Genomic DNA, 11,996 nt, shown 5'->3' with positions numbered 1-11,996 from the left:
GCCTTGGAGGGAAGAAAAATAAACCGAGAAATGCAAATGAGGGATGTAAATCTTGCAGGCTGTGTCTGGGAGGTACCTGTTTAATTAGCATCGTTGAGCAGCCTTGATGTGGTAAGTGCTAAGGAGGAAACTGCCAAAATCGCCCGGTTTTGATAGCAGGTGATTTGTGTTCTGTTTGAATTCCCACCTTGTGATTGTTTTTCTGTACCTGCCACAGTTGCTGTGCAGCATGAGGAATTGGCTCTTGTGTTTTGGGCATTTTAACATCGAATTTATTCCTGTGATAAATAAGAATATTCCTGTGAGGGTGTGGCTTGGGGAGTTTCTGAGCTTTTATTTCTCCCTCACCCCTGCCCATCCCAGTGCTAATTGCTGCCACATTAATGTTTTCAGCACTGATAATGTTTGAGTTGTTGGATGCTTGGCCTGGACCTGCCTGGGAGTTGCAGGTGAGACTTCCCCAGGCACTGCCTTGCCAGGTTTGCATCCCTGTGGCAGGCTCTGGATGGAGCTGGATCACAGATCCCTGCTCCTGAGCATGGGAGATGCTGGGATTGGGATGATGGAGTGCTTGGAAAGGACAAACACTGACAATGCTACACCCAAACAACGCCTTTCACTTCCCTCCTTTTTTTTTTTTTAATAAGATCAGTGCAGATAATTTCTGTATTCCTGCAAAACATCATTTTCCCTCCTGTGCTTTGCCAGCTGCACTGCGGTCGGGCAGGCAAATTCCCACTTCCTCCTGCCTGGTTCTCAATGGGTGCATCTGTTCCTCGAAGATAGGGAGAGGAGAAATCAGATGCAGCCTGCTACATTACCTCTGTGCAGAGGGAAGCGTGCAGGAGTCAGGTTTGTGCAATCCTGATGGATTTTTGGAGACACCAGGGTGTGGGAGAGGCAGAAATGGGGTTTTGTTTAATGGGGCCACCCCTGAGTGGGGCAGGGATGCTCAGCCCCAAGGTGATCCAGGTGCTGCTCCTGCTCCTCCCTGCCTTGTCCCTGGGGCTCTCCCAGGTCCTGCACCCCTGATCCTGCACCTCCACATCCCCCAGGAGCTGCCAGCCCGGCTGGGCTCAGGCTGGGGCAGAGGCAGGGCTGGAGGCTGCTGTTCTGCAGCAGAAATCATTACCTGGGCTTGCTCTCCTCCCTCCTTCCCAAGGCAGCGAGGAGAGGGACAGGAGGGGTTTGATTTTCTCCTGTGTGTCCAGCAGTGAGCCACCCTGGCTGATCAAACACTCCAGTGGCCCCCACCCAGCATCCCACCGATATTTTCAGTGCTGTGCCCAAGCCCAGATCCCAGCAGTGATGCTCCAGCCCGTCCCCTCCTCCTGCTGCCTCGGTTTTGGGCTCCTGCCTCATTGCCTGTGACTCGGAGTCATCAGGCATTAGCAGCTGGAGCTCCAAACGTGTTCCTCCTCCAAACCAGGAGGTTTTCAGGCAGAAATTCTGGTGATGTCCCTCCTGTCGGGGTGGGAGTCCCTCCACTGACCCCTCTGCTGGGTTTTTTTCTGTTTCTCATGTGCTTTGTGAGTCCAGAAGTTTCCAGATCCATGAACAGCTTTGGAGTGAAATACAATGCACTCCACTTAAAATAAGGATGGAAGTTCCCCAAAGGCTCTTGACGTGGCTTTTATGTGCCCATTTAACAGCCTGAGTGGCTGCAGCAGAGATGTGCTAAATGCCAGGCTTTGAAGGTGTGCAGGGAGTGGAAAAGGTGGTGGGTGGGGGCCAGGCTGCCTTCCTCACCTTGCTCACCTTCCTCACCTTCCTCACCACAGCTGGGCTCTGAATCCAACCCCCAGCCTCCTGCTGCTCCTTTTCTCTCCATTTTCTCCAGGAGAGGCAGCAGGGGTGTGGGTTGATTGTGGTGAGCAGACCCTGAAAACACCGTTTGACCTTTTATTGAAGTGGCAGCATCGTTGTGTGCAGCAGGAAAGGGGAGAGAGTTCTGCTCCAGCTCACAGCATCCCTGGAATAACTTCCCAGCGAGCTCCCTGCAGGATTTCTGCTCTCCTTGCTGCTGATGGGCTCAGGTGGGTTTAGTCCCAAGGACACTTTGGGGTTTTGGCTTTTTGATCTTGCAGGCCAGCACTCAGAGATAAATAAACCCCTGTAATCTGCAGAGCTTTCAGTGGCAGTGAGGCTTGTGGTACCCCCAGCCTGGGTGGAAATGGTTTGGACACCCCTGGGATGTCCCTGCTGTCTGTTTGGAAGGAGCCAGCAGCAATTTTGGGGAGCTGGAGATGCCTGGGAGTGAGTGTGCAACTCCTGGTCCTTCCCAAATCTTAATTGCCAGGGTTGTGAAGGGATTTGGTGACTCCCTGAGCAGCTCTGCTTTAGGAAAACGCTCAGGGACACACAGCCAGGCATCCTCTCATCTGTAATTTAGTGGGTGGGCTGCAGGACTTTGTGCTCAGGTATTACTGCCCTCCTTTAATGCTGGAGCAGGAGGGAAAACTGCTGATTTCTTACAGCCCTCTAAACCTGATGTTGCCACCAAACTGCTGGGATGCTGCTTTGAAGGGAATTTTGCTTTTCTGTGGCTGCACAGTCCGTATTTCTACGTTAAGAAATCAAGAATCAAATAATTGAATTTCCCTCCCCCTTCCTATAAAATCAAGTAATTGAATCAAAGGGCACGTGATTTGAAGAGACAGGGAAGGGAGTTCATTTTGGGTTCCCTTTATTGGCCTCTTAAATTGTGAGCTTTGCAGCCTGCTGGGAGAGTTTCATCGATCCCTTTTTCACAGCTGTGAGTGGGATGGACTGAACTGTCCCTTAACCCTGGCAGGCACCAAGAGTTTGTGGGATCTGGCAGAGGGACAGCCTGGGTGACCCCAGTGCTGCCTGGGGGTGTTCTCCTGACCCTGAAATGAGGAACCTGTGTGAGGAACACCTCGAGAAAGAGAAAATGTTGTTGTTTGTGGGCACCTGAGTGGTTTGGTGTTGTCCCTGGCAGCAGGAGATGCCCCCAGGGCTGGAGCTGCCAATGGCCCGTGGCTGGTCAGCTGGAAAGCTGCTGAGGATGCAGCTTCATCGGGATGCAAATGGATGGAAATTCATGTAAACATATGTCTCCGTGCAGGTAGCAGCTCGTGCCCAAATTATGCAAATGTTCTAATCCAATAACGCTAATGTCATGATTATCCAGCAGCACGGGGCTCATTAATTCGGTTCCCTGGCTCTTACACCCATCACTGTCAGCCTGAGCACCCCGGGGCAGAGGCTTCCAGCATCCCTGGCAGGTGGAGCCGCTCTGGGGAGGGAAGAGGACATCCAGAGCGTGGTGGCACCAGGAAGGAGCCCTCACCTGCCTGCTGAGTGCCACATGTCCTGGCCCAGGTGTCACCTGCCTCTCCTGGGGACAGCAGGAGGAGACCTGGAGCAGATTTCCCAGCTCCTGCAGAGCAGCCAAAGCAGCATTTCTCCATATCCGTGCTGTGATCAGATGAACAGGGCTAGCAGGGCCATCTAGTGACTCCTCCTCTGGCTGCTAAATGACCTGGGAGGTGCCCCCCTCAACCGTGATCTCTTAAAAGTTTGGATTTTGAGGAATGCCCCCTCTCCCCCTGTCTCCCATTCTTGGGAGGGTGGGTATGCTTTGCTCCAAAGTTTTGTTTTCCCTGCATCACCACGGAGCTGGGAAATGCTTGGGCTTCCCTGGAGTGGAGAGGAGCTTGGTCCTGGGTGAACAGTGGATCTGAGAGCACCCTGCAGGCTCAGCCCTGCCAGGAATGCTGCTCTCCAGGCAGGAATCAGCTTGTCTGGGCTGTGGCCTCGATTTCTTCCCTGCTGACCCGCAGCTGCTGCTGTGAGTTTGTTTTTGTGGTGCACATGTGAGCAGCACCTGCCTGGTTCAGGGAATCTGGGGCTGTTCCCCTCTCCAGCAGCCTGATCCCACAGTGGATCTGTGGGGTCTTTTCCTCTCCTTGCTCCTCTCTCCTTGCTCCTCTCTCCTTGCTCCTCTCCTTGCTCTTCTCTCCTTGCTTCTCTTTTCTTGCTCCTCTTTTCTTGCTCCTCTTTTCTTGCTCTTCTCTCCTTGCTCCTCTTTTCTTGCTCCTCTTTTCTTGCTCCTCTTTTCTTGCTCCTCTTTTCTTGCTCCTCTTTTCTTGCTCCTCTCTCCTTGCTCCTCTCTCCTTGCTCCTCTCTCCTTGCTCCTCTCCTTGCTCTTCCCATTTTTGTTGTTTTTTTGGATGTTGGCACGAGGCTGGGATTTGTGGATAGGGCCAGGAAAACGCCCTGGCACCCACCATGGATGATTCCCTTGCAGCTGATGGTTGAGCCTCATGATCCAGGGATGCCCAGGACATCTCCCAGCCCAGAGCTGTGACAGGCACAGGGATTGCACAGGGGGGTTTGGGCAGATTGCTTTTGACAGCATGTCGTGGATGTGGGAGAGGAGCAGCTATAAAGCTCTCTTAATGCAGCCAAATTGCTCTTTAATACTGCAAACCCAAGATGTTATTTTGTGAATCCCTGGAGCTCTCTCTGCTGCTGGTTATTGGTGCCTTTTATTCCCTCTGCTTTCATCCAGCTCTGAATTCCTGGAGCGTGGGGTGGGAGCAGCTTCTCCCTGGTGCCTCTGTTGCTTTCTGCCCTCACTTGGCTCCTCCTGTGCTGACTCTGGGAGCTGCTGTGACTCCTGAAATGCCTCTCCCCACCAAAATGTGAGCAGAAAGTCTATCCATTTCCATGGCAACGGGGCCAGGCCCTAAATGCTGATGGGAACTCTGGTTCTGGACGTTTATGGAGTGGGGAGAGCTGGGGGTGCAGTGCCCAGCCCCAGCACAGCACTCATGTCCCAGCCACCTCAGGCTATGGTGCTGCTGCAAAATGAGCACCAGGCTTTGCTCCTGGCTGCTGGAAAGTCTTGAATTGAGGAGGAATGTTGTCATCCTGCTGCAGCTGGGAGGCAGCCGGGAAGAGGTAAAAGCAGGGTAAAACTCCTAAGACAAGTCAGCTGGATAATCTCAGAGGACACTGACTCCAGCTTGGAAAGGCACTGAGAGCAGATAAAATTAGTCTAATAGGAGTTGATGCTGCACAGAATCTCCCCTGCCTTGATTGCAAGGGAGTGGGTCTGCGTTTATCTCACAACTCTCAGATCCAGCCCCTGTGAGAGGTGGCTCTGCCCAGCCTGGTGATGCCAAACCCAACCAAGAGAGAAGATCAGAGAGAGAAAAGTGAGACAAAAACCTCCCAAAAAGGTTCATCCTAAGAAAAACCCCCCTGAGGGCTGAGCCATGGCAGTGCTGTGCCCCAAGGATGGATGTCACCCTCCTCCTGGGCACAGCTTGGGTTGGATTTTCCTGCAGCTCCTGTGCCCAGACCCACCCTGGTGAATGCCTGTGTGAATTTGCACTGTGAGATTTTCCCCTCTGCTGGATTTGCAGGTGCCTGGGGTGCTGGCAGGGGGGTGTCAGGGTGCAGAGGCAGAGCAGCTCCCCCTCCCCAGCAGGAAAAAAAAACCCGAGTGCATTAAAATTACAAAAGAAAACACCAACTATTTTGGGATTCACATGGAAATGGCAGCATATGCTGAACGTTGAACATCAGCCCCTACCAAAAGTAGAGCTATTCTGGGCCCACCCTGAGGATGCAGGGAGAGCTGGTGCCTCCCTCCCTCCTCCTGGGAGCTCCTTTCCTTTTGCAGGTGGCAAAATGCTGGCCAGGAAGGTTCTATCCACCTTTGCCACTGGTCTCTGGGAGTTAAAGAGAATCTCTGTGACTTTATTTAAGGGATATTTTGAGGGGAGAGGGCTCTTCCCTGCTGGCATTTGGCCCTTGCCTGGCTTTCTGCAAGGGTTTGTTTGTGTCTGCGTGGTAATAGGATGTGGGTTGTATTCCACCACAATGATTTTGTTCACAGCTAGTAATTGCTGGTTAAATCTGGTCAAATAATGGTTGTTAGCAGGGCCTGTTGGAGCACAGATAACCTCAGATATTATCCAAGCAGAGGAGCAGTGGGGGCCGGGGTGCACTGGGATATCAGCGCTGCTGGGGAGCTGTAATCTGCACAGCCTGCAATAAGCTCCTTAGGATTATTTTTTGCCAAGTTTCCCAGTTATCATTATTGTTATTATTGCTTTACTTAGCTAATGCAGAGGCTGTTTGACCAGGTAAGGAGTGCAATCCACGGGATGGGCTCAGCCAAGCCTCCCCAGCCGTGGAGGGAGGGATCTTTGAGGAGAAGCTGCCAGGAGCTGTGTGCCAGCCAGGAGACAGAGCCCTGAGCCAGCCAAGGAGCCAGGCACATGTTGCTTTTCAATTAACCCCCTTCCCATGCACACAGCCCTGCTGGAGCTAAGCTCATTGGAAGGAGTAAGAAATTTGTTTCGTACCTCCCAGCCCAGGAACTGAAGGCAGGGCCAGTCCTGAGTCACCCCAGAGGGAGGGAGGGGGCTCTTGCAGCAGTGCTGGCATCCCCTGAGTGCTGGCACCCCCCAGTCCTGCCCCTGCAGCCAGACTGAGCTGCTGGCACCCTCTCCTGCCTACTGCTGTGGGTGCTGTCAGGATTAAAAGTGCTTGGGAAAAGCAAAATTCCAGCTAGGGATTTTGCAGTGCTGGCTTTGTCACCTCCCTGGGGACAGTGACAAACCTCCCTGTCCCACCTCTCCAGGGATGGCATCCAGAGGCACTGAAGGCTTTAATTTGGCATCATCTCTGTGCTCTCTGCAGGCTTTTCTCCAGCAGCACCAGCAGAGCAGGGGGTTCAGAGAGATTTTGAGTTGTCAAAGAAACAAAGATCCAGTGGGGCAATCGCTGAATCCCTGGCAAGCAATGGGCTGAGCCATCCTGCTGCTGTGCTTTCCATTTGGACAGGAATTGATTGAACTGGAACCAGCCCCTGCCCTCATTGATTTCAACCTGGAGCAGCAGAACTCAGCTCAGCATTTGTAAGGAAATTGGTTGAGGTGTGTCCTGAGGACAGCTCGTGTTTTGGTGCTGCAGTTTTGGGGGCTTTTGGAGGAATTTTCCTTCTGTTTGCCCATTGGCAGGGCAGTTCCAGAGGAGGAATCTGGGCTGTGGTTCAGGGAGAGTCCCACAGGCTTTCTCTGGATGTGCATAAACCTGTGCTTGTGCCTCTGTTCAGGACAACATTTTAAGTAAAGCTTTGGTGTTTTCAGAGCCTGGGCTGGAGTCAGAGTGACAGCTCCTGCATCCCAAGTACAATGTCACAGGTGCTGAGCTCAGGATTTGTTTTCTTGGCAGAAAACATGGATTTTGACAGGGACAATTGCTCTTCCCCCTCATCCCATCCCAGCTTTGATGCTGCCTCACCTCCCTTTCCTGAAGGCAGTCCCCCCTTCCCACAGGGGTGGATATTCCTGACAGAGTGCCTTTGCTTCCTGCCATGCACAGCTGTGGGTTAAAACTGACTCTTTAACATTTAAACTCTCTCTCTTCCCTCCTTGGGGCTGGTGGGGAAGTCAAATTCCCCCTTCCAGGGCAGCAGGGGCCACGTGCGTGGGCAGAGCCAGGGATCAAATCAAGTCACATTCCAGGGCATTAGACAGACGGTGGGAATTAAGAGCTTTACCTGGAAACTGGCTTTGAATCTGCAAGCCCTGCTTTTGTCTTCCAGCCCAACTTTCTATTTTTGTCCCTTTTGCCTTCTGTGTTGTTGTGTGTGACACATTTGGGGGAGCCCTGGGTAAATGTGGGGCTGTGCAGCCCGGGAGGAATCACTCAGGCAGCATGGGAAGGTAGGAAAAGTCTGGTTTATCAAAACCAAGCTGCTTTGGGACTCATTAAGAGCTAAGAAAAGGCTCCAGCTGCTTTCTGCAGGCTTGGGATCGGGCAGGGATCTGCAAAGTCCCATCTGGGCTGTTAGCAGTGAGTCTTGGTTTTGGTTTCTCTCTGTCTGTGAGGCTGGTGATGGGGTCTCCCTTAGGAGCCACCCCTGCCCTGCTTCAGGGAGTTTGTCTGCTTCAATCCTGACTTTTTTTTTTTTTTTTGTCCCCTTGTTGCTCTTCTGAATCCCTGGGTGAGCTGAGCATCTCTCAGTTGGTGCTGCTGATCCCAGCTGTGGATGCAGCAGGAAGAAGAGCCCAGAGGTTCACCTTAATTCCCACAGCCTTGATTTTCCTGTCCTGTAAAACAATCTTTTGCCTGTTTGGGTCCTGTGCTCTCTGAGGAAGCATTTGGGATGATGACGCTTTTGTAATGGTGGTAACGGCATTAGGCTCCCGCACATAACTTGATTTTATTTATTTATTTATTTATTTGCCCTTTCTCAGAGGAAATTGCTGCTATTTTCTGGGCATCAGGCCCAATTTCTGCTTCGTTCTGTCTGAGTCCACAGCACATCCTGGATGCTGCACCCAAAGATGGAGCCTGTGTGGATGGACACACCCAAATCTGGAGGTACCCCCTTGTGCCTGCTGTGATATTTCCACCCTGCATCAGAGCAGGTGGCATTTCCATGGGAATTAATGTCTGGGAGTCCTTGGATATGGGAAAGGGGTGAAACTGCCTGAGGCTGGATCTGCTGTTGGACCTGCAATGGGCAGGAGCCACTCCAGAGTGAAAACGTGGCAGGGACACAAAGGAGCAGTGAGCTGTCTCCTGCTCTCCCAGGTCATTAGATCATCCTCAGATGTGCTTCACGTCTAGGTGCAGAGCAGTGACAAGTTTGGATGCTTCAGGGGAGAAACATTCACTTCCCTGTGAGGAGTAAATGAGGTTCGTTTGCCTGGTGTCAGTATGTTATGACTCAAAGTCGTGCATTAACATTTACCAAAATCTGAATGAAAACTCAACTCTGCTGCAGACAGGAAGGTTGGGTGTCGTTTTGTTGGGATTTGGGGGAAATCCTCTGAAGAGCAGAGCTTTGTTTTTAATAGTCAGCTGCGTGCCAGGCTGCAGAGAGTGCAGCTCTGTGTGCATCGCTGAGGGATGTGCCAGGTTCCCTGGTGGGGCTGGTGGGTGACCAGAGCGTGCCAAGTGTCCCAGCCTCACAGAGCTGAGCCAGCACAGGGGCTGCTCCTCTGAAATATTTCAGACACATTTTCCTGTGCAGGGTGAGTTACTTGGGCAGGATTTTTTTGTTTTCTCACAGTGCTTCTTTTCTGAAAAGTCCACTTCCAGTAAGTTGTGAAGCCACAGATGTATTGACTTGAACAGAGGGGGAAGTGAGTAAAAACAGTGTGAGACCAACCCCCTGAGCACAGCACAGCTCAGCATTTTCCAGGGAGCCTGTGGCAGGAGCTGTCCCTGTCCTGGCTGCTGCTGGGCCCTGCCATGCCCAGGAAGGAGCAGGAGGATGCTGAGCGTGGCCACAGCGGCACCGAGCCCTGGCCAGCCCATCCCTCACCCCTGTGTGATGCTGCACCAGCTCCACGGCACAACCATGTGTTGCTTCGCTCCCTGGTGTGTTCCCAGCTCCAGAAACTCGTGCAGCTGGTGCTGAGCTCTGCTGTGGGCTGGGGCAGCAGGATCCGAGTCGGGGCTGTCCCTGTGAGCGGGCAGTGGTGCCATCCACTCAGGATGTGGCACAGCATCTCCCTGCGCTGAGCCGGGAGGGCAGGGGGCTGCCACGGTCCCTGGGGCTCTCACGGTCCCCGAGGGCTCTCATGGTCCCTCTCCACATCTCAACACAACACAACGATGGCTCCTGACCCTGCCCGCTGACCTCAGCCCCCCGGAGGGCTCTGGCAGGGACCAGCCCTGCTCTGGGGATGAATCCAAGCCCACCTCCGCCCTCCCCATCACCCCAACTCGTGCCGGCTGCCCCCGGGCCGGGCTCCGTGGCTCTGCTGGCCCCGGGGCTTGGCAGGCCGGCTGCCCACGCTGGTGGCCGTGTGGCCAGGCCGGCCACAGCCCTCATTCCTCCGCTGCTGGGTACCGCTTTGTTGCTAGCTGGTGACATCACCCGAGAGCCCACCCCCTGCCTCTTATCCGTCTCTCCGTCTCGCTCATTTATTCCCAGGCAGCGCTGGCAGGATCAGGGGCTGTGCGAGCGCCAGGGCTGGCAGCAGCAGCATGCGTGCGGCGACCGAGGCTCAGGGCGCGACAACCACGTAAGGGACCGGCCCGAGCATCCCTCCCCAGCCACCTCCGCATCCCCCGGCTGGAACTTCCCTCTCCCGCACGGTCCGGGCTTCTCCGGGGTTGGGGGGGCTTGGCAGCGACAGCCGCATGCATGACACTCCGAAAAGGAGAGAAAACGACCATAAGTATCCAGGAGCACATGGCCATTGACGTCTGCCCCGGCCCCATCAAGCCCATCAAGCAGATCTCCGATTACTTCCCCCGCTTCCCCCGCGGGCTCCCCGCCGCCGTCGGCCGCAGCAGCAGCGCCCTGCGCCCCGCGCTCAGCCAGCCCTCGGTCAGCCCCGGCGAGGCGCCCCGCGAGGATGAGGAGGATGTGGATCAGCTCTTCGGAGCGCACGGAACGACGCCCGCGGAGCAGCCGGCCAAGAGCCAAGCGCCCGAGGAGGTGGTGGACCCCGAGGGTTACGAGTCCGACGATTGCAGTGAGTTGCTAAGTTTCCGTGGGAGTTTGTTGGGGTGTTAGGGTGGGTTGCCCGTCTTGGGGCAGTTTTGCGGTGAGAAGCCCCCAGGTGTAGCCGGGGGTGTGTCCGTGCCGCAGCCAGGCTGGCTGCTGGACCCGGACTGGGGAAGTCTCCCAAGAGCCACCAGTTGCTGTCGTGCTTGGTGCACTTCTCTGCCTCGTCCCTGCTCGTGCCTCCAGCCCTCCAGCTGGGCTCAGACCCTTTTAATCCGGCTGCTCCAGCCACCCTGCTGATGAGCTGGCGATAGGCTCCAGCATCGCCCGGCTCCACAGATTTGTCGGGAATGACATCCTGCCCTCCGCCTCGGCAAACTCCGCCGTGCCATCCCTCCATCCCTCATCCCTCTCCCTGCAGGAGACCAGGGGGGCCTGTGGAGCACAAGGCTTTGGCCGTGGTGGATGCAGGTGTTTGCAGCAAGGGTTAACCCCTCCCCACCCAAAACGTCCTTCCCACCCTGCGCTGCAAGGCTGTGCCACGGCCACCGGGATAACCCCATTCCCCTCGGAGTTAGAGAGACCCCAAGGGCTCCACCCAGCCCAGCCTGGGGGGCTGAGCACAAAGTTTGGAGCCGGGAGATGCTGGGGAGAAGGGAGTGGGAGCTGTGAGCGCTGCTGCGTGCTCGTCCTGGGGGCAGGGGAGGCTGAGCTGCTCAGGGCCCAGCGCCGGGCACGCCGTGGCTTTGCTTTCCTTCCCTTCGCAGAATGTCACAGCCCTGCCTCGCTGCTGGCATTCATTCCACCCCAAGGTGTGACCCCAAGGGCTGCGCTGCTGCAGGGTGGCACGGCTGTCCCCGTGTCCCCAGCCCCGAGGTGGCACAGCCTCTGTCCCCGTGCGGTGTCGGGGTCACGCTGTCCGTGCAGAGGCGACAGCTCTGGCGCTGCCAGGGAGAACATCTCTGCTAAGCCGCGTTTGTCCCAGCCGGCCAGTTAACGGGGACTTGAACCGGCTTTGGCTCATTTGCTGCTCTAATTATCCCCTTTCCTCTGCTCACCGTGGCTGTAGGAGTGAGAGCAACCGGGCTGCAGGGCCAGGGGGGTGTGTGGGTGCCAAAGCACCCGGAGCTCCAGCGTGCAGCGTTTTCTCTGGGTGACTTGCATGGAAATCGCCCAGGGCGCTGCATTCTGCATTTATCCATCGGCGATGCTGGATGCTGGAAGCAGCTTGGCTCCGTGCCGGGGCCGGCGGGTGTTTCTCTCACCCAGGCTGGTGTTAGGAAGTGTTTCTTGCAGCGTAACAGGTGTCAGGCAAAACTGCTGAGGCTGTTTTGCCAGAGGTGTGGTGGGGTTTTGGCTGGCAGGAGCAGAGCGGTGCTGGTGTCACATCTCTGGGGACAGCACGGGATGGCCCAGACACCCTGAGGACACTGCTTGGCAGGATGTGCAGGATGAGACTGTCACTCCCCCATGCTTAGCAGCCAAGTTGTAAATCCAGGCAAGAGCTGCCTGTACCCAGCCTGGAGCAGGGAAGGGATCCGTG

At 55.2% G+C, this 11,996-nt stretch overlaps 1 protein-coding gene across 1 annotated transcript in view; it reads left to right on the top strand.

Annotated features, from left to right (window-relative positions):
* The first annotated feature begins 9,905 nt into the window (after window positions 1-9,905).
* Window positions 9,906-11,996, top strand: part of DOC2B (double C2 domain beta) — a 30,596-nt gene continuing 28,505 nt past the window's right edge. The window contains exon 1 of the mRNA XM_033078115.2: window positions 9,906-10,481. Within this exon, the coding sequence (XP_032934006.1) occupies window positions 10,148-10,481 (334 nt within the window). The 5' untranslated portion in view covers window positions 9,906-10,147. The remainder of the gene's footprint in view (window positions 10,482-11,996) is intronic.

The sequence above is a fragment of the Catharus ustulatus genome, chromosome 22 (genome assembly GCF_009819885.2).
Source record: "Catharus ustulatus isolate bCatUst1 chromosome 22, bCatUst1.pri.v2, whole genome shotgun sequence".
Classification (NCBI taxonomy): domain Eukaryota; kingdom Metazoa; phylum Chordata; class Aves; order Passeriformes; family Turdidae; genus Catharus; species Catharus ustulatus.
Note: the sequence above shows the minus strand (reverse complement) of the source record. Positions and strands in the feature narration are given on the sequence as shown.